This window comes from Hyperoodon ampullatus (genome assembly GCF_949752795.1).
Source record: "Hyperoodon ampullatus genome assembly, chromosome: 2".
Lineage (NCBI taxonomy): Eukaryota > Metazoa > Chordata > Mammalia > Artiodactyla > Ziphiidae > Hyperoodon > Hyperoodon ampullatus.
Window position 1 is genome coordinate 197,087,334 of NC_136915.1, and position 20,900 is coordinate 197,108,233.

Below are 20,900 nucleotides of genomic sequence, written 5' to 3' on the forward strand. Positions count from 1 at the left end.
CAGAGGGGCCACTTTCTCCTCTCTGAGCACATCCCAGACATCGCTGTACAATGCGTTTGCATTGTATTGTCCTCCTTGACTGCCCCTGCTCTCTCTCTAATGAAGTCCTGTGCAATTTCAAGGCCTAACTCTAAGGTCACCACCTCCAGGAAGTCCTCCTGGACCTCAGGGAAGCCACCATCTCCCTCGGATCAATTCCTTTAATAATCGGGGCCCTGAAAGAAAGGACGGTCCTCACTTCACACTGCAGCCGGCTCTGGGCCCGCTCTCCCCTCATGGCTCTCCTCTCCCCTCCTGGTCCATGGAGGTGAAGGCTGGGGTTACAGGTTCCAGTCACAGATGGGAGGTCTCTGCCCCCAGACCCCATCCCCCACCAATGATGGTGTGAGCCCAGTGTGTCCACCTTGAGAACGGGAGGGCAGCGGTGTGCTATGGACAAGGGGTGGGAGGGCCATGAGAGGGCGGGGCTGCCAGAAACCCGCCCAGGGCGACAGCCGCTTCTCTGGGATCCTAGGGGAGGCCTTTCAGTCGCTGGTAACAAAGGCCCGGGAACAGATCACAGCTCCCGGGTCCACGCTTACGCTAGTTGTGCCTTGACTGTGGAAGGACGTGCCCAAGGCTTCAGAGACACGCAGGGCGCTCTGCTGAGAGCCCCACAGGCTGCGGGTTGACCGTACCTCATGCCTCCACACCCCCACCTGCTTGCCCGCTCACACCAGCTCATGCTCATCCCTCCTCCCTGCAGCCCAGCCCCTGGTGAGCACAGCCTGTGTAAGCAGCAGCCACGGCAGGTCTGGCCCCTGGCCTGGAGATGCCCTTCTGCTCACAGCCTTCACTCACCTTGAGCACAATCTCCACAGTGAAGACAGAGGTGAACACGATGTCAAAATACCCAAGGATCTGGTGACAGGGCAGAGGTCAGTGAGAGGAGGCGCAGAGCAGTGACAGCATCACCACCATCACCATGGCCACTACCATCACCACCATCACCACCACCATCCCATCCCCATCCCCACCCCCACCACCATCACCACCATCACCACCATCCCCACCACCATCCCATCCCCATCACCACCCCCACCACCATCACCACCATCACCACCATCACCATGGCCACTACCATCACCACCATCACCACCATCACCACCACCATCCCCATCCCCATCACCACCCCCACCACCATCACCACCATCACCACCATCACCACCACCATCACTACGGCCAACACCACCATCACCACCATCACTATCATCACCACCACCATCACCACCATCATCACCATCACCACCATCACTATGGCCACCACCATCACCACCATCACCACCACCATCACTATGGCCAACACCACCAACACCACCATCACCACCACCATCATCACCACCACCACCCCCGCCACCATCACCAACATCCCCATCGCCACCACCACCATCCCCATCACCATCCCCACTCCCACCACCATCACCACCACCATCCCCATCGCCACCATCACCATCCCCACCACCATCACGACCATCCCCATCCCCATCGCCACCATCCCCATCCCCACCACCATCACGACCATCCCCATCCCCATCACCACCCCCACCACCATCACCACCATCACCACCATCACCACCACCATCACTACGGCCAACACCACCACCACCACCACCATCACCATCATCATCATCATCACCACCACCACCACCATCCCCACCATCCCCACCCCCACCCCCACCACCATCACCACCACCATCCCCATCGCCACCATCACCATCCCCACCACCATCACGACCATCCCCATCCCCATCACCACCCCCACCACCATCACCACCATCACCACCACCATCACTACAGCCAACACCACCCACACCACCATCACCACCATCATCACCATCACTACAACCACCACCACCACCATCACCACCACCACCATCCCCACCATCCCCACCCCCACCCCCACCACCATCACTGCTAATATCCAGCACCCAGAGCCCTGCAGGCCGAGTGCTGTGACAACACTGTCCAGAAAGAGGGGGTGGGCAGCCTTGGCCCCCCAGGGATTTAAACTCTAAGCCACTCTGGTCCCTGTAGCCACACAGAGGACACAGTGAGCTCTGGGCATCAGGGTGAGCCGTGCGGGTGACGGAGGCTGGATGGGGGCGGGTGCCGAGCTGGCTGCCGTCACCTGGTTCCTCACGGACTCAGTCCGGATGGGGTCCTCAGCAGCCAGCGCGGCACTGCTGAGCAGGATGAAGAGCAGGATGAAGTTGGTGAACCAGGTGGCGTTGACGATGCGGTGGCACAGGACGCGGATCCTGCGGGGGGCGGGGTGAGGGTCGGGAGGCTGTGAGCCGGGCGTTCAGGCCTCACCGGCCTCCGTCGCTGGATCCCTCCCTCCTGGTCAGTGGAGAAGGACAGCCTGCAACCGGGTGGTCTCTGGCTGGCCTTGCAGGGCCCTGTCCCACCTTCTGTTCCTGCAGCCCCAGTCCCATCCCGCACAAGCCCTCCCCCAACGCTCTACCCCATCCCGCGGCATCCCCACCAAGACAACGGGACAGGCCCATCTCCATCCCTGAGGCCGACAGCTGAAACTCCATGGGCACTACAGTCTGTATTTTAAAGGTGTAAAATTGTGAAGCCTGTGAGAGCTACAGCTTATCCCCTTGTCCTGCTCTTGGAAAGGAGCCCAGAGATGTGGCCCCCCTTAGGAGTAAGTAACTGATAAGGCTTAAAGCATTACTTCTCCCAGAGATTCTAGCACTTTCAACTGGGCACAAGGTCTTAAGCTAAAGAAATGACTTTCTCACGGTGTAATTGTAGGCCCAGGGAGTCAGGAGAAGGGGGCCTTCTCAGAGCAGGAAACAGCCCTCTCTGAGAACCCCACCAACCACCCTGTCCCGCCACCGAGGGGCCACCCACTTATTGGTGGGGCTGAAGATGAAGAAGGCACTGGCTTCTGGAATGGGCACCGCCTTCTCCTTCAGCTGCAACTCGGCCAGCGGGCGGGGTCGTGGGCTTAGCGGGATCTCGGGCTCGTCTTCCTCATCATCTCCTGTGGGGGAGGGGAGAGAGAGGTCGGGGTGTCTTTCCACGTTTCACTGCTCCCCTGGCTCCTGTGCTCTGAACCCAACCGTGAACCCCCAGCAGCCAACAAGCAACACGGGGCACGAGGGCGCCAGCAGAGTCCAGCCGGGCACCTCCCTTCCTTGCAGCACACGGGGCTGAACTGTCCAGACAACCGTCAGGCTCAGAACCTCCCAGACGTCGGGCCAGGAGCAAGGTCTGGGAGGCTTGCTGTTGCATCTCCTGTCTCGGGGCTGGACGCACCACCTCGAATGCTCACAAGCTGGGGGTGCGGGGGGGCCCTGCTTGGCACGAGGCCAGAGTGCTGGGCCCGGCTCCGCCCCTGACTCTCACGCCAGGCAGGCTTCTGTGCCTCCTGAGTGTGAGACCCTCAGCTCGCGACATTGACGAGGGGCAGGAGGCCTGTTGAGGTCAACGGACTCGGAGCTTCTCTCCTGGGGCCGGGTTCCAAAAACCATCATTCAGGGAGGAACCGCCAGCATGAGAAGAAATCACTGCTCTTTTCTTCCGGGGCAGGTGTGGGGTGGGAGGGGGTGGGAGGGGGAGAGGCCCCTCGGGCTCATTTGCTGGGTCTCAGGGCCTTGTGAGAGGGAGCTGTCCCCCGAAGTCCTCAGCTGCAGACTGGGGGCACTGTGGGAAGTTGGGGTGCCCTTTCCTTTGTCCTCTCACCCACAGCTAGCTCCTGGCAGGGTTCTCCTGTTCCCTCCACACGGCGGCCCCTGCAGGGTCTCCTCCCGAGACCCCACTTCTTCCTCCCAAAGAGCATCCTCACGGGACATTTCCTGCCTCGCCTGGGACCAAGGGCCCCAGAGACACATTTTATGCTTAATCGCAGAGGCTGTTAATTCCTAGAGCTCGCGTATTTGCTTTCTTTCTCCGCCTTAATTCTGATTTTCTCCGTCCACGCGCGCTGTGTTAACTTCGTTGTGCATATCTTTCATTGTCAGCCATTTCAGATTATTTTTGGAAAGAAGCAAGATAAAGACATTCAGCCCCCCTGGTAAGAACGCTCCTCCGCAGCCCGCCCCGCAGCCCCTCCCCCACCCTCCCCCTTCTCCCCAGCCCCGCCCCTCCCCCACCTCAGGTTTCCTGGCTCAGCATCTCCCACCTGCACAGCGGCCACTCCCATCTACTAGGAGATGGTTATTAGATGAAACAGATCAAGTCGAATTCTTCTAAAACCCAAATGTCCCTTCTGGCAGGTATTTGAAGAATTATCATTAGTCTTATCTATACCAGCTCCATCCTCCCCACATTTTACTTGGCAAAATCCTGGCATTTTTTCCTTTCTTCTTCTTCTTCTTCTTTTTTTTTTGGATTTCTATAAGGCTTTTTTTTTCAGTTTTAATATTTTTTTATTGAAGTGTAGTTGATTTACAATGTTGTGTTAATTTCTGCTGTACAGCAAAGTGTTCAGTTGTACATATATATACATTCTTTCTTTTTTATATTCTTCCATTATGGTTTATCACAGGATATTGATGAATGGATAAAGAAGATGTGAGACACACAGACAGACACACACACACAATGGAATACTACTCAGCCATAAAAAAAGAACACAATAATGCCATTTGCAGCAACATGGATACAGCTAGAGATTATCATGCTAAGTGAAGTAAGTCAGAAAGAGAAAGACAAATACCATATGATATCACTTATCTGTGGAATCTAAAATATGACACAAATGAACCTATCTATGAAACAGAAACAGACTCACAGACATAGAAAACAGACTGGTGGTTGCCAAGGGAGGGGGGTTGGGATGGAGTGGGAGTTTGAGGTGAGCAGATGTGAGCTTTTATATATAGAATAGATAAACAACAAGATTCTACTGTAGAGCACAGGGAACTATATTCAGTGATCTATGGTAAACCTTCATTCTATCTACTGATTGCCTATCGGGTGCCAACACTGCTATTTGGAGCACAAAGGGTCCCCCTGGAGCTTAGAGTCACTGGCGCAAACAGATGCTAATCAGCTGATTCCACAAATAGACATGAAATTGCACCAGTGACCCAGGTCTGGAAGGACCCAGGAGTGAGCTGAGAGAGATCGACAGCTCTTGGGCACCAGCCTCTCCCAGGTGGCCTTTTAACCTTCACCGGCTTGGGTGCTCCCTTCAAGTGTTCCCTCCTTGGCACCGACCAAGAGGATTTCTGCTGCAGCCGCAGGCTGTTTGCACCTACGAGGCGTGTGTAGTGCATTCATGGCTGTGCACCATCCGTCGCCCTCCCCTCCACCCTGGTCTCCTCCATGTGGATCTTCCTCGTCATCCCCTGCGGGACACGGACCGTGAGCAGCCTGCCCACCTCTTGCACCACACAGGTGGCTACACCCCCCTCTGTGAGCTATCCTGTGTGGCTGGAGGGGCTGGAACAGAAGACGTGTGTGCCCACGAGTCTCTGGGCTCCTTGAAAACCAGGTCCTTAGCCCTGAAGCACACAGCCAGTACTCAGTAAATACTGGCTGAATTAATTGAAAATAAAATGTGTACCTTTTCGCACTGTGTGTATTGTAAGGAGAGGCAGGCTGGCAGACGGCTCATTTGCAATACGAGGTACACAAGGGATGTCTGAGTCCCGATCTCCTCGTGGATGGGTCCAGGTAGGGGACCCACAGGAGAGATCTCGTCCCTGGGGAGAAGTCACCCCAGCACACCCACCCCGGGTCCCAGGACTCTCACCTGGGAAGTCGGCTGACGGGTAGGGGTCCTTCACCTCATTGACATTGGATTCAAACTCATCGATCTTCAGCTGGAGGAAGGAACACGATGAAGGTGAAAACCCAAGCTGTGGTTCCCACCTAATGCACATTGACTGGAGGGCCATGTAGGTGTCAGCTCACCTAAGCCTCCCTATGGCTCAGGGCGGGGTGAGGCAGTGGGTGCTATTATGGTCATTCCCGTCTTACAGAGGAGAAGCCAGGCGCAGAAAGGTCAGCCAGGCTGCCCAAGCTACCAGGACCCCAGCTTGTCTGAGCCTGAGCCTCTCACCCCTGCTTAGTTCTTGAGAGGAGAGTGGACTGCCCCAGGCCAGGACTCCTGCTCTGGGGGCCAGTTCCCGCCCCTCTGAACTCTGCTTCCTTGGCTCCAGGAATGCGGGGCAGGGCTAGAAACGGGGGGCGGGGGAGGCTGGTCTGGGCAGGTCTGTGGGGAGGGGGACACCCTGACTGGGGTGGAAAGCTGAGACTGAAAGGAAGTCTGGTTCCTGGATCGGGGCGTCTGTGTCCTCAATACAAAGGATTCCGTGAGACGGAGCAGCCCTCACCTGGCTGGTGCCCTCAGCTGGCTGATACCCAGGCAGACAGCCCCTCTCCTGCCTCCCCCTGCCCCCCAGCATCCTAAGGCACCAGGCGAACAGGGGACTTTCAGAGGCCCCTCCCTGTGCGGCCCCTGAGAGCGCCCCCCATGACGGGCTCACCTTGGCCGTGGTGGGGATGCCCTCCCCCTTGGGTTTCTGCTCCAACTTCTTGGCCACCATCGACTTCTCCTCCTCTGACTTGTCTGGGAGCCCCCTGGGTTGGAAAACCAAGAAAGGCCAAAGTGGAGGCCCAACTGCAAGGTTCTGGGGGACCCGCCCAGCCTGAGGACACTGCAGGCTGACCCCGTGCCCACGGGCCGGGTGCATCGCATCTTCCCTCCGTCCGCCCGCGGCCGCGCAAACCCAGGGGCTGTTGGCCGGTCCCAGGGGAGGGTCCCAGGCCACAGAGGGTTAAACGGCAAAGTTACAGGTGCCTGAGGCTCAGCAGAGGGAAGGGACTCCCTGCAGGAAGCGTGGTGACAGGGCGGAGGCCCAGCCTGCCTGGCTCTGCCCTCTGGGTCCCGCCTGCCGACTGGCCTCCCATCCTGCCCCGGGGACACCTCAGAGACTCAGCCGGCAGCCGCTGCAGTGGTTTGGCGTCTGCTCCTCAGGGAGCTCCTTGCCCAGAGCGGGCAGAACCCGGCAGGTCCCTCCTGCCAGGCACGCCCCACTCACCTGGACATCTTCCTGCGCCTCCGCTCCTCGGCCTTGGCTTTCTGGGCCGACGTCAGGCTCTCCGCCTCCGCCAAGTTGTCTACCGCGATGGCCAGGAAGACGTTGAGCAGGATGTCTGGGGCAGCCCGCTAAGGAGCTCAGCTGGTGCGGAGGGACGCCTCGGGGGTGGGGGCTTGGCAGGACCTGCCTCCTCCCGTGCTCCAGGTTCCCCATCTTTCTGGGACTGATTCCACCCACCTGTCACCAGTCACCCTGTGTTTCTCTAACCTCCTGCCAGAAGGAAGTGTCCTACAGCTCTACCCGCACTGCCACCTGCTGTGTCCCACCTCCCCACCCCCAGGAGCTCCCCAGCAGAAGGCCTGGGCACCTTGACCCCGCTTTACGCCCAAGCCCCCTCCCCAGGTCCTTTTCTGTGCCCTGCGTCTGGGGGGATACAGTTGCCGCAGACGAACAGGATGATGAAATAGATGCTGACGAGCATCCCGGGGTAGGTCGGGCCGCCGTAGGCCATGATTCCGTTGTACATCACGGAGTTCCAGTCCTCACCTGTCAGCACCTGGAAGGGGAGGGAGGGTGGGCGACGCAGAGGGACTTGAGGGTCTTCTCTGGGGACTGCACTGTCCGAAAGTCCCCTTCCAACTCTGCCCCCAGGCCGGTCCTCTCTTCATCCAGGGTGAAAGTCCCTGCCCTCCTGAACCTCTTCCGGGGGGCTGAAAACCTTATCGTTGGCTCTTCGGGGCCAAGGAGCTTGATTGTGGCATCAAGGCTTCCCCAAGCTCTGTTCCTAAGGCCCAGGCTTAGCGGTGCTGCCCACACTGGACCCCTGCCTTTCTGGCCCCCAGAAAGAGTGTGAAAAGTCAGGTGCCTTGAAAGACAGGATGCCCGACCAGCCGGTGGGGTGACTGGAAGAACGAGGGTGACACCATGTGTAGGGCCGGCCGGTTGTCACAACTGCCTTCCCACCGGCAACACCGAGGTGGCGTCCCCTGAGTCCTGGCCCGACAGAGAGGAGCGTGTGTCTGCTCTGCGCTCAGGCAGCTCATTCTGGAGGCCAGCTGTGGCTTTAGTGAGCGGTGGCTGAGCCTTGTCCCCGCAGTGGGAAGTGGTTTGTGCTCCTCTGAGGCTTTTGCAGCCTTGGGGAGGGACAGCCCGCCTTGTCTGACCTTGTGCTCAGAGATTCTAGTAGCATGTGCGAGAGAAAGCTCCCTGCCCACCCAACTCCACTCATTAACGGCTGCCCTACTGTGGGCCAGGGCTCTGCTGGGTGAAGGGACGAAGACACACAGGACACACTGGGCACAGCACCCAGCCTCCAGAGCGTGGAGGAGACAGACACGCGACTATGGCCTGGAGGGGATGCGGGGGCCTGGAAGGTGACCTCAGATCAGGGAAGGCTTCCTGGAGGAGGTGATGCCCGATCTCCAACCGCAGGCAGCAGGCTTTTTTTTTTTTTGGCCTACCTGGAAGACGCTGATGAGGGCCTGCGGGAAGTTGTCGAAGTTGCTGCGCCGCACCTCCGTGTCCTCAAAGTCGTACCTGCCCCCGAAGAGCTGCATGCCCAGGAGGGCGAAGATGATGATGAAGAGGAAGAGCAGCAGCAGCAGGGAGGCGATGGAGTGGATGGAGTTGAGCAGCGAGGCCACCAGGTTGCTCAGGGACGTCCAGTACCTGGAGGAGACGGGCAGCCCCCCCCGGCATCCCTGCAGTGGGGGCGGCGTGGGGGAAGCTGGGGGCTGGTGGGAGGCGTGGGCCGGCAGGGCTGCCTGGACCCGGGCTGCACACCCAGCATCCCTCCGCCAGAGCACAGATCTTGGTCTGTCATTTCATTCCGTTAGTAGGACGGCCGTTTAGCTGCTGGTGCCACCACTAGACTCTGAACCCCACGGGGGTGAGGACCACCCCTTCCTGTGCAGCCCCGGCCCAGGCGGCCACCCCACCACTGCCCCCTTCTCTGTTCCCCTTGCATCTTCCTTTCCTCCCTCCCGCTCCCAGGCTCTTCTTTTCCCCTTTCTTCCCTCTTTTCCACACCACAGACAATGGTGAGAGGTAAGAAGACCCGAGACGCCCGAGGCGGAAGGCGGAAGGTGCTTTCTCCTGCAGAGGCGCAGGATGGGGCAGTGCGGGCAGGTGGGCAGGCGGGCGCTCACTTGGTGATCTTGAAGATCCTGAGGAGGCGGATGCAGCGCAGCACGGAGATGCCGAGGGGTGTCATGGCCCCCGACTCCACCAGCAGGATCTCCAGGAGGCCGCTGCACACCACGAAGCAGTCGAAGCGGTTGAAGATGGACATGAAGTACTGGCGCAGGCCCAGCCCATACATCTTCATCAGCATCTCCACGGTGAACAGGGCTAGCAGCACCCGGTTGGCGACTTCTGCAGGGTGGGCCACGCAGCTCGGTGTCACTCTCCTCCCTGCCCCACCTGCCTTGGCCAAGCCCTCCACCCTGGACACCCTCCCTGCATTTTCAGGGCATCTTCCTTTCCCTGCCCTCCAGATCCAGGAAAACCTGGTGAATTTTCACCACTGGAGGAACACAGTCTAGATTTCTAAGAAACTAAACGACACTGTGTTCGGTAGGTCCACCCTCCTCACTCCACCGATCAACCGTGAGCATTTTAACCCCATTTCCCTGATCTCCCAGAAGCGCTGACACTGTTGATCAGCCTATTGCTTTTTTTTTTTTTTTTTTTTTTAACTTGCGGGATCTCAGTTCCCTGACCAGGGATCGAACCTGTGCCCCCTGCCGTGGAAGTGCAGAGTCCTAACCACTGGACCGCCAGGGAAGTCCCCTCTTGCTTTTTCAAACGTTCTCTTTCCTTGGCTTCCAGGATGCCACATCCTTCTGCATTTCTCCTGCTTCTCCTGTTTCTCCTGCACCCTCTCTGCAGATGCACCCCTACCTCACCCCTGAGTGCTGGACTTGAGCTGTGCACATGAGTACACACCGTCCTCTGGGGATCTGGTGATGTCTTCTAAGACCACAGCTTCGATTGCCATACCTGCCAATGACTCCGGATTTTGACTCTTCAGCCCAGACTTCTCCACTGGGTCCCAGACCTACTTTCCATCTGTCTCCTCAACATCTCACTGGGATGTCTCAGAGGCACCTCAAACTCAACATGCTCAAGTCTAAGCTGATAGGTACTGCCCGTCCTCCCCCATACCCCCAAAATGCCTGGTCACTGACTGCCTTCCCCATCTCAGCAAGTGGCACTATCATCCATCTATCTGCATAGGCCAGGAACCTCAAATTCATCTCTGACTGTTCTCGGAGGGCACTGTTCACATCTTGTCCACATTTGGTCATTGACGGCGCATTGACAATGCTTGGCACATTCGAGGGGCTCTCAGGAAGATTGGTTGCAAGGAATAAATGGATGGGTGGATGGATGGATGCAGGAATGGATGCGTGGATGGATAGATAGATGAGTGGGTGGATGGATGCATGCATGAAAGAAGGAATGGATGCATGGATGGATAGATGCATGCCTGGATGATTAGATGGATGGATGGATGGATGGATGAATAGACGGATGCATGGATCAGTGGATGGATGGATGCATGCATGAAGGCATCTGATCTGTAGCATTGTTTCCTATCTCCTTTCCATAGAAGAAGACAATCTTCTTTTCTATTTTCCTTCTTTTATCTCTTTCATTATTTTATTTTAGGTCACACTGTGTGGCTTGCAGGATCTTAGTTCCCTGACCAGGGACTGAACCCAGGCCACAGCAGTGAAAGCGCTGAGTCGTAACCACTGGACCGCCAGGGAATTCCCTCTTGCATCATTTTAAACATAGTGTCTTCCTACTATCCAGCCTCCCTTCCTCTGTAATCCTCCTGTTACCTTATATTTACCTCCACTCTTGCCCTCCCTATATTGACCTGACATCACTTATCAGTATCTGTCTTTTCCTCCGGCTCAGGAAGCTCCTTGGTGGCAAGAGAGGTACATTCCTTCTCCGTGTGCCCTGCGTTCTTTTCTGGGCCTTACCCAAGGTATGTTTGTAATACATAGTTGGTGAGAGATTGCTGTTTCTGGAGTAGAACTTGAACTTGGATGCATGACATGCTCAATTACTGGTCATCTGTATGTCCAGTGTCTGTGATAATTTGCCCAGACATCTGGCGAGCACCTGAGGTGTCTCCAACTTGTTGCTGTTATGGCCCCTGGTAATGCCACGAGGAAAAGAGTGCCACTGCCTAGAAGTTCTAGAAAACAATGTCAACATCTAATGACTTCTTCTGCAAAACCTGAGGTGCCATTGGCCAGCATTGGCCATCAGCCGCGTGTCTCACCTTGCAGGTGGGTCAACCAGAGAGGCTGGTGGTGGTGCTCCGAGGCAATCGACAGGGTGTTGAGGGCGACGATCAGGATGACCAGCCAGTAGAAGACCCTGGACTTCACCGCATCGTGGCACTTCCAGCGGAAGACGCGGTTCCACCGCCTCCATTGTCGGCTGAGAAGGCGGGGGGCGGGACCAAGGCTGGGCTACTCCAGCCCCTCCCCAAGGCCGCCTTCAGGCCGCTCCAGCCACACTTAGTCTCACCACCCACTCCCTCCTCCAGCCACATGAGAGGGCCAAGGACGTGAGCTGCAGAGACAGATTGCAAATCTTGCCTCTTACAGCAAACGTCTTCACCTTTCAAAGGAGAATAGTGATGATGCCGACCTCGGAGGGAATTAGAGACAATGCCCGGCGCAGAGCAGGGCTCCATGCGTTTCCACCTTAATTAAAGCAACACTGGCATGCCCCGTTTTGCCCGTCATAAAGGCAATTCTTTAACAAATTGGTCAGATCTGGTGTAGGGGAGGGTGCTCAGAAAGGCACCTCCACTGTCAGATCCACCTTTGTGCAGCGTTTACCAAGGTTAGAACCTGCGCGCCCTTTGACCCAGCAAGCCTGTTTCTAGGGATCTGCCCGGCAGAAAGGTTCACCCTTATGCACAACGGTTCCCTGTGGCACTGTGTGTATTGCCCCAAACTGGACAGATTACATAAACAGACTACAACATATGCACACTGTGGAACATTTTACATTCAAAGATAAATCAAAAGACGGCGTGTGAGCTATCACACCTTGCAAAGATGTGGAGCGACCTTAAATGCATGTCACTAAGTAAGAAAAGCTGATCTGAGAAGACCACACACTGTGTGAGTCCAATTAAACGACATTCTGGGAAAGGCAAGACTATGGAGACAGGAAGATCAGCGGTTGGTTGCCAGGGGTGGGAGGTGGGGTGTGAACAGGCAGAAAGAGAGGATTTTTAGGGCAGCAAAAATACTCTAGATGATACTATAACGGTGGGTACGTGTAATTATACGTTCGCCCAAACCCACAGAACGTGCAACACTAAGAGTGCGCCCCAACGTAAACTATGCACTCGGACGATGCAGGTTCATCAGTTGTAACAAATGGACCATCTGCTGGGGATGTTGATGGTGGGGGGCGCTGGGCGTGGCGGGGGGAAGGGCAGGCAGGAAATCTCGGCACCATCAGCTCAATTTTGCTGTGAATCTGAAACTGCTCTGAAAAACGAAAGTCTTAGAAAAATAAAAAAAGGTTTGTGTCTGTATATAGTTGCCCTCAATAGAAAATTCTAAATTTAAAATGTCAGTTGCTAGTTTACGTGTGGATCGCATTCATTTATCCGACGAGCCCTCCCGTGTGCTGGGCACTGTGTTTGGTTCTGAGGTGACAGTGGTTAATATGAGAAACCTCATCGTGTAAAACGTGAAAACAAAACCAAAAACGACTGGGGTGTGTGTGTGCGTGCGCGTGTGCGTGTAAGAGAAAGGAAAGCGTACAAGAGGCTTCAGAGGGATACAAATCTAACTGTTACCATGGTTACCTCTTTAAAGGGCAGAGAAGGCCTTCGTCTTTTCTTTGATGTATTTCTCTATTGTTGGATCTTTCAAAATCACAGTCATGTATGAATTTGGAAAAGGAAGTGGCCAGTCAAACAGAACACACTGTCCTCTCCAGCTTCCTGCCTCCAGCTCATGGTGCCCACAGGCTAACTCCCCGTCCGGAGCAGAGGTTTCCAGGACTAATTATCCCACCAGCTCCCAGTTTCTTCCTTACGTGGTGAGTAAATAGGTCATCTGCCCAGTGCCCTCCAACTGCGCTAAGGGAAAGCGACCCAAAAGCCACCTAGGGAGGTGACCGGAGTCTAACTACATGTCTCAGGGAGTTGCGGGCTGGGAGGACCCGCAGCTGGGCAGATACTCACATAAACTGGATGACTTTGTTCAAGCCTGCGATTTCATACAGGCTCTCTGTGTCAGAGCCACCTTCATCCAAAGCCAGCTTCCCTGGGGACAGACAGGTACAGTTGGCCAGGCTTCCGGGCCCCTCTGGGCTGGACACACCTGGAAAGGGCCCGCTGACTGGGGACACCTGTGACAGCGACCCTGGGTGGGCCTGGACCCCTCCCTCTGCGCTTTCCTGAGCCCTAGAGAGCCCGCATCGGCGGGGAGGGCGGGTCACCAAGGGGCAGTGCAGCACTTTGGTACTTCGCGCTCCTGGAGGGCCCAGGGCACAGCAGGCCGCCTCCATCGCAAGGTGTCAGGCTAGGCCTCTAGGGGCTGGGTTTTCTCTTCTGCAAAGTGGTGATGCTGTTCCTGCCCAGTGGGCCCCCTGGGGCTGCAGCGGGGGGGGTCGGGTATGGAGGTGCCCGTGTGGGAGCTGACCGCGAGGGCAGCTCTGGGGGGGCTGCCGACCTCGGCCCGCGGCTCCAACCTTCTCTCAAGTCGTCCACATCCATGACCTCGCCCTGCGTGATCCAGCTCAGGTAGCCCCGGAGGTCCTCATCCAGCTGCTGCTTCTCCCGCAGCTTCTGGAAGGTTCCCCTGGACTTGGCCTTCTCCCGCTCCTTGGTGAATTCCCTGCAGGGGGGCAGGGGACGGGGAGGAAGACCGCAGTGGGAGGGATGGAGCTTCCTGGGGTGAGGGAGCCCGTTCTGCGGCTGGACGTGCCCCTGCTGGCCCAGTGTCGCCTGGGGTCCGGGGCCCTTTAGGGCGGCTGAGGGGCAGCCCTCTCCCCCTCACCAGCCCCGCCCTCCAGGGCCCCTCCCCCCCGTTCCTTCTTTTCCTCCCATCTCATTTCTCCCGCCTTGTCTTGGGTGACCTTGGACATAGGGGTTAATGACATGACCGTCCATTGCCCTAACAGAATTGCCATGGACCCTCCGATTTTCTGTGCTGCCCTGACCCTTTAGGCTGCCTGAGGAATTTAGCTCTGCTTACAAACTTAAGGCCCTGGGGGACATGCTCCTGGGCCTGGAAGAAACCAGGCAGCAGCACTGGAAGGAAAGGACCCGAGGGTCAGCGAGGGTTCAGAGCAGCAGGGGGAGCCCTCAGCCCCCACGCAGGGTGAGAAGGGGAATCCAGCCTGGTCCCCCCTCACTGGGCTCTGAGGGGTGGGCTGGGGGCAGCAGGGTTGGCTCGCACTGCCTGCACCCTCAGCACTGCCCAGGGCAGGGTCCAGGAGGGGCTCTTGACCATTTTGTGCCCTGGCCCCTTTGGGGGTCCGGTGAACCTATGGGTCACTCCTCAGAACAACGCTGTAAAATGCTCCAAATGAAACCATAGCTTGACAAAGGAACTGATGAGTTAAAACATAGTTGTTGAACTATAAAGTGGTGATAAAGTAACATATATGCTTCTTTATTGAATCATTAACTAGCAAGATCAGCCGCAGTCTAATAACTGTCATAATTTTGAAGTAGTAATATTTGCAACACCTGTGATATGACAAGGGCTTCCTGTTGGGACAAGTCATGGGCAGAGCTGGTACCACTTCATGAAAGGAAGCGCTGCATTTCAGTTAGACTCAAAAAATAAAGGCAAGTTCTTCCTATCCTGGTCCATGGACCCCCTGAATTCTATGTCCAGAGTGCCTGGAGGGAAGCTCCTGTGGTGGGTGATGCTGAGGCACAACGGGGCCGATGGCCACTTCCAGGCTGCCCACCGTAGCTGGGTGGAGCCGTCACAGAGAAATAATGACCATGAGTACTCAGCACTTCTGATGTGCTGGCCTCCATTCTAAGTACTTTATAGGTATTAACTCATTTAATCCTCCCAACAGCCCTGTGAAACAGGCACTGAAATTATTCCTATGTGACAGATGTGGCTCATGAGGCACAGAGAGGTTAGGTAATTAGTCAAAGGTCACACAGCCACCAAGCAGCAGTGCAAGGGTTTAAACTTGGGCCTCTTGCTCCAGAGTCTGTGTGCTTAGCCCGAAGGCCATGCTCAGTGCCGAGCTTCAGCCCGAGCACCTCCAGGGAGAGGAGGCTGGGGTCTCGGGGCTTCACGTGGACAGAAGAAAGCGAGGATGGGAGAAGGCTTGAGGAGGAGGGAGAAAGGTGAAGACTGGAGGGGCTCCTGCCTGCACCTGTTCTCTTCCTGGCTAACAGGGAGCATGCTCCTGGCCAAAGGGGAGCCAGGGATGAGCGGGGGTTCTAAGCCACATCTCCCTGCCCACTGCCTCCCCTCCTCTCCCTCCCCCTCCTTTCCCCGCCCCCCGCTTCTTCCTCCTCTCTCTCCCAGCTGTCTTTGAGCCCCTTACCCGCTCAGGACGCCCAGCACCAAGTTGAGGATGAAGAAGGAGCCCAGCAGGATCAGGGTGACAAAGTAGATCCAGGGCCACTCGTTCCCAATGGCATCGTTGACCTGGTCCAGACGCAGGTGTGAGCCCCATCCCCGATGTGAGGGCTTAGGCCCCCTTGTCAAGCTGGCCCACACACCACACCCGACCCCGGGGGCAAGGAAAGAGGCCATCTGGGTCCAGAGAGGAAGCCTCTTCTAGCCTGAGGACCTGGGACTTGGCCTTGCTGATGGCTACCTGGCCGGTGGGACTGACCCCTGCCTCTCTCCAGCCCCCGGGCTCCCTGCCTGACCCTGTCATGCCAGCCACCTCCAGTCGGCCTCTTTACAACCGAGATTTCTCACAGTGGATGAAGCACTAAAAAGCCTTGGCCTGCGCTTCGCCGGCTCCTTCAGGAAGTATGTCTGTGACCCTGGATGAGGCGCCAGCATCTCTGAGCATCGTTCCATCTGCCTCCTGAGCTGATGATGTGAGCTCGTTCCTCACAGGCTGGTCACGGGCGAAACAACACGCGTGACCGTCCTTTGGAACGTTTAATAATTGGCTCCCATAATCCGAGTTTACGAGAGCTACTCACACTAATCCTTTATATTTGCAAAGCATTTGATGGGTTTACAAGCGTCCCCCATAGGCAGTGTCACCCCGCGGCTGAGCTCCGGGGTTGGAGCCGGAAGGTTAGAGGTCAATTCTTGGCCGTGTCGCTCACTAGTCCAAGAGTGGCCAAGTTACCGAATGTCTCTGAGCCTCCGTTTCCTTATCTGGAAAATGGGATCAATGCCTCCCATTGTTGGAGGATCAAAAAAGAAACGCAACCTAACTCTTGTAACACCAAACAAGTGACCTTCTCCAACAAGAGAACTTCTACAGCACTAGGTGCCTGCACTGTGGTAATTCAGTTAATGCCCCCACTAACCATCGTAACTACCCTATGATGCAGATGAGGAACCTGATATCCAATCATATTTTTATGGGAAAGCAATCTTGCCCAGCAGCGAGAAGAGAGACTCAAAGGGCCCTTCCTTCCTCAGGAAATCTGAGATTCCATGCCATCAGGAGGAAGTCACTCACAGCCAGGCTTAGGGACAAGTTAGGAGAGGAGACCAGAATCCGCCGAGCTCCTGGTTTCCATCCCTCACCTGCTCTTGGGGCTGCGGACACAGGTGGTACCTCGGCCGTCCCCAAGGATGCTAGGACACACACCTGAGGCCCAGAAGGGCTCCCCGGGGAGGGGCGAGGAGAAGCAGCAGACCCTCAGCCCGGCACTGGCAGGCCCCACCCGCTCCCAGCGAGCCTGTGGTGGGGAGACAGCCGGCGGGCTCGGGCCCAGACCCACCCAGTAGAGGACGTCGGTCCAGCCCTCCATGGTGATGCACTGGTACACGGTGAGCATGGAGAAGCCGAAGTTGTCGAAGTGGGTGATGCCGTGGTTGGGGCCTGGCCAGCCGCTCCGGCACTCGCTGCCGTTGATGGTGCAGTGGCGCCCTGAACCCGTCCGGGCGCAGGGCGACGGCTTCTCGTTCTCCACCGTGGCCACGATGTCTGTGGGCGGGCGGGGGTGGTAAGCACCGGCGGAAGGGCAGCAGGGTGCGGGTCTCAACATCAGTTTAAAGTCGGGGATGTGGCCTTGCTGGGAGAGTGTGGTTCAGACCATGGGGGCTGGGCCGAGGGCACGGATACAGATACGGCTACGGCTACACGGATACGGACAGGGATACAGGCGTCTGCAGGCAGGAGCTCGGGCCCAGGGCCTCACTGGAGGCGCGGCTTCTATGGACCACAACCGATGAAGCAGATGTGATGTATCGTTTGTACCCACAGAGCTTTGTAAAAGGAAGCAGCAGCCCGGCTTGGGGCGGAGGTGTGGACCGGGCCTCACACTCCGGCTTGAGAGCTCTGTCTGGGACACAGAAGTGGGGATGCACCCCGATGCTGGGATGCGCTGGACAGACATCCAGACTGGGGGTGGGTCTGCTCTTAGGGGGCGTCCCCAGCAGGGCTTAGCATCCAGGGGGCCCATGAATGGGGCTCTTATTGTCTCTAAAGCCTGCAATGTGGATGACATCTGGGTCCCCTTTTCCCCTGGGTAGGTTTGGTCTCCTTTTCTGTTCAGAGAGGTCAGCCCGTGAGAGATCGAGTGGCCCTTCCTTAACCATGTCACCAGGGGGCTCCATCCTCAGGAGGTGGGATAGGGGGCACAGATGGTCCTGAGCTTGGCGTGTGGTCCCCAACCCCACGAAGCTGGGTAGCCCCCATCCCAGAGGGGCTTGGTAGTGCTACTGGTCAGCACTGGTCAAGAACTCGTGTGAACACCAGGCGAGACCCTCGAATTTCGTTTGAAGGTTGTGCTAGAAAGCCCCCTCCTCTCTGCCCTGATAATGCCTATGAGAGGACAGAGATTGTTATGGGGACAGGAGGAGGCTGAGACGGGGCAGATTAGGAACAGGACCGGCGAAAACGTCGTGAGAGCTGTCGTTGGAGCTGGGTTGCCTGTCCCCTTGGGGGAGCGCAGGGAAGTGCGGAGGGTCCCCACCCTGTGGGCCCTGGACTAAAGCTAAGACTCCAGCTACAAGGCAAGTACAGACAGAAATTCGGGCTGATCTTGAGCCTACATCTCAATCCACAAGTGGCCAGAAAGCCCAAGGACGCCAGCCTTATCTGGGGCAGGGGTGCTTCAGAGCAAGAACCTGACCACTCAGCAGAGCTGTTTTCCCCCCGATCTCCCTTGTCCAGGAGAAACCCATCCCCAAGGTCAGTGGATGGGGGAAGCAACGACCTAGTCCTGGGGCTTCTCCACGGCTGGGTGAATCCCTCTCTCGAGATGTCCCCAGCCCTTCCCGACACTCCGGCCCGGGAAGCTCACCCGTCCCGATGAAGTAGCAGGTCTTGTGCATCTTGCCCTTGAAAAGCTCCAGCCCGATGATGGCATAGATGATGACCATGAAGAGCACGAGCAGGGCGATGTGGAACAGCGGCAGCATGGCCTTGAAGATGGAGTTGAGGACCACCTGCAGGCCTGTGGGGCGGGAGGGCAGCGGGGGAGAAGGCGGACTTAGCCCCCCTCTTGGCCTCCTGGCCCTCCCTTGAAGCCTCTGGGACACCAAGGTAGGAGGGGGCCCAGAACTGGGGCAAAGGGGGAGGGGGTCTGCCACCCACTGGGCACCCCGGACACCAGCCGGAGCGGTCTGAGCACGCGGAAGGCCCTCAGGGCCTTGACGTCCAAGCCGGCGCCTTTGCTGCTCATCGGGGCTGTGTGGCTCTGGATGAGGTTGACCTGCTCCAGAATCACGGTGAAGACCCTGAGGAGGACGAGAGGGAGAGAAGACGACCCAGTGGTCAGCTACGCCTCTGCCCCAGGGGTCAGGGGCCCTGGGTCCCATCCATGCTCAAGGTACCGGTGGAAAGACTGGGGGAAGGCGGGAAGGTACAGTTCATCAGCCGCTAGCTCTGGTTTGGTGACGCCCGTCTGGGGAGTTTTAGAAAAAATCCCGAGGCCATGTTCAGGCTCAGTAAGAAGAGTGTTGGGTCCATTTGTGATGGCCACTCTGGGTCCTGAAGGCGGCTGAGATGCTGGCGCCGCGGGCAGCTACGGTCAGGCCGGGGGCTGAGCACACCGCGTGCTGGGTGGAGGGTTCCAGCGGCCCACGCTCGCGGTGGGAGGAAGGGGAAACGCGGAGGAGAGGGCCCGGAGCTGGTTCTCCCTCGGGCTCTGCTTCGCATTGCTGACAAAGCCCCATTACGGTCCTTCCTGCGCTCAGGTTACTCAGATTTTGCCATTATCCATTGAGGCCTATCTCAAGTCCTCCTTTATGAATCATTCTGCTGACATCTGGAGCCCCCTGGGCTGCACCGCGTGTGAAACAACGGTGCGCTGTGTGGCCTTGTTCTGCACAGACTCGTGGCCTCCAGCCAGGCAGTCCGTCAAGGGCAGAAGCTGATTCACAGAGTTCTCTTTTCCCTGCTGTGCCTGAAGCAGCACTGGGCAGTTAGTAGATAAGCGATATAATTTTTATTGAGTGGAAGGGCAGCCTAGTGGTTAAGAGAGCAGCCTCTGGAGCAAGAGTGCCTCGGTTTAAATCCTGGCACTGCCACTGGCTGGCTGTGTGACTTTGGGTGGGTTGCTTGACTTCTCTGTGCCTTACCTTCCTTAAATGGAGAAAATAAGAGGATTGTTGGGAGAATCCAATGAGATGGTACATGTAAAGCGCATAGTAAGTGTATGATAAACGCTGCTGTTATAATTAGGTCGTGGCTATCAAACCTTATGCTATGGGCTCAACCATGCTCCCCCCACTCCAAATGCATATGTTGAAGCCCTGACTTTTGGGGCCTCAGAATGTGGCAGTATTTGGAGATAGGACCTTTAAAGCGGTGATTCAGTGAAAACGAGGCTGTTCAGGCGGGCCCTAATTCAATCTGACTGGTGTCCTTGGAAGAAGAGGGAACTTGGGCACACACCAAGGGTGCGTGTGGATGGAGGAAAGGCCACGTGGGGACACAGCGAGAAGGCGGCCGTCAGCAAGCCAAGGAGGGAGACCTCAGGAGAATCCAGACCTGGCCACACCTTGATCTTGGACTTCCAGCTTCCAGAACAGTCAGAAAATACATTTTTGTGGTCTCAGCCCCCCAGTCTGTGGCATCTTGTTATGGCAGCCCAAGCAGGCTCATACAGGTTACTAAACGTCTGTTCTCATGGACCCAAATAACAGATGCTCAACACAGGTCCATGGAATAAATGAATAGACGATAATAAAGCATGAGAAATTTATGAACGTCCAGAAACTGCTGGGCACTGGGGCCACTCACACGTTTCCAGTTTTGTGTGAAGAGAATAAGGAGGGAATTCCCTGGTGGCACAGTGGTTAAGAATCCTCCTGCCAATGCAGGGGACACGGGTTCCAGCCCTGGTCCGGGAAGATCCCACATGCCGCGGAGCACCTAAGCCCGTGCGCCACAACTACTGAGCCTGTGCTCTAGAGCCCGCGAGCCACAACTACTGAGCCCACGTGACACAACTACTGAAGCCTGCGCACCTAGAGCCCGTGCTCCACAACAAGAGAAGCCACCGCAGTGAGAAGCCCCTGCACCGCAACAAAGAGTAGCCCTCGCTCGCCGCAACTAGAGAAAGCCCGCACGCAGGAACGAAGACCCAATGCAGCCAAAAATAAATAAATAAATAAATAAATTTTTTTTGAAAAGAGAGAGAGAATAAGGAGACCGGCGGTGCCTGGCTGGGGAGGGTGTGAC

The 20,900-nt window shown here is 56.8% G+C and overlaps 1 protein-coding gene across 1 annotated transcript in view; it reads right to left on the minus strand.

Annotated features, from left to right (window-relative positions):
- The window catches only part of CACNA1S (calcium voltage-gated channel subunit alpha1 S), a gene marked incomplete at both ends in the record, with an annotated part of 59,621 nt that overhangs the window by 24,292 nt on the left and 14,429 nt on the right, over nucleotides 1-20,900 (minus strand). The window contains 16 exons of the mRNA XM_079696739.1: nucleotides 841-900; nucleotides 2,168-2,297; nucleotides 2,902-3,034; nucleotides 5,753-5,822; nucleotides 6,489-6,582; nucleotides 7,044-7,158; nucleotides 7,479-7,599; nucleotides 8,504-8,711; nucleotides 9,191-9,416; nucleotides 11,344-11,504; nucleotides 13,279-13,360; nucleotides 13,788-13,933; nucleotides 15,618-15,721; nucleotides 16,990-17,195; nucleotides 18,517-18,669; nucleotides 18,810-18,952. Of these exons, the coding sequence (XP_079552865.1) occupies nucleotides 841-900; nucleotides 2,168-2,297; nucleotides 2,902-3,034; nucleotides 5,753-5,822; nucleotides 6,489-6,582; nucleotides 7,044-7,158; nucleotides 7,479-7,599; nucleotides 8,504-8,711; nucleotides 9,191-9,416; nucleotides 11,344-11,504; nucleotides 13,279-13,360; nucleotides 13,788-13,933; nucleotides 15,618-15,721; nucleotides 16,990-17,195; nucleotides 18,517-18,669; nucleotides 18,810-18,952 (2,152 nt within the window). The remainder of the gene's footprint in view (nucleotides 1-840; nucleotides 901-2,167; nucleotides 2,298-2,901; nucleotides 3,035-5,752; nucleotides 5,823-6,488; nucleotides 6,583-7,043; nucleotides 7,159-7,478; nucleotides 7,600-8,503; nucleotides 8,712-9,190; nucleotides 9,417-11,343; nucleotides 11,505-13,278; nucleotides 13,361-13,787; nucleotides 13,934-15,617; nucleotides 15,722-16,989; nucleotides 17,196-18,516; nucleotides 18,670-18,809; nucleotides 18,953-20,900) is intronic.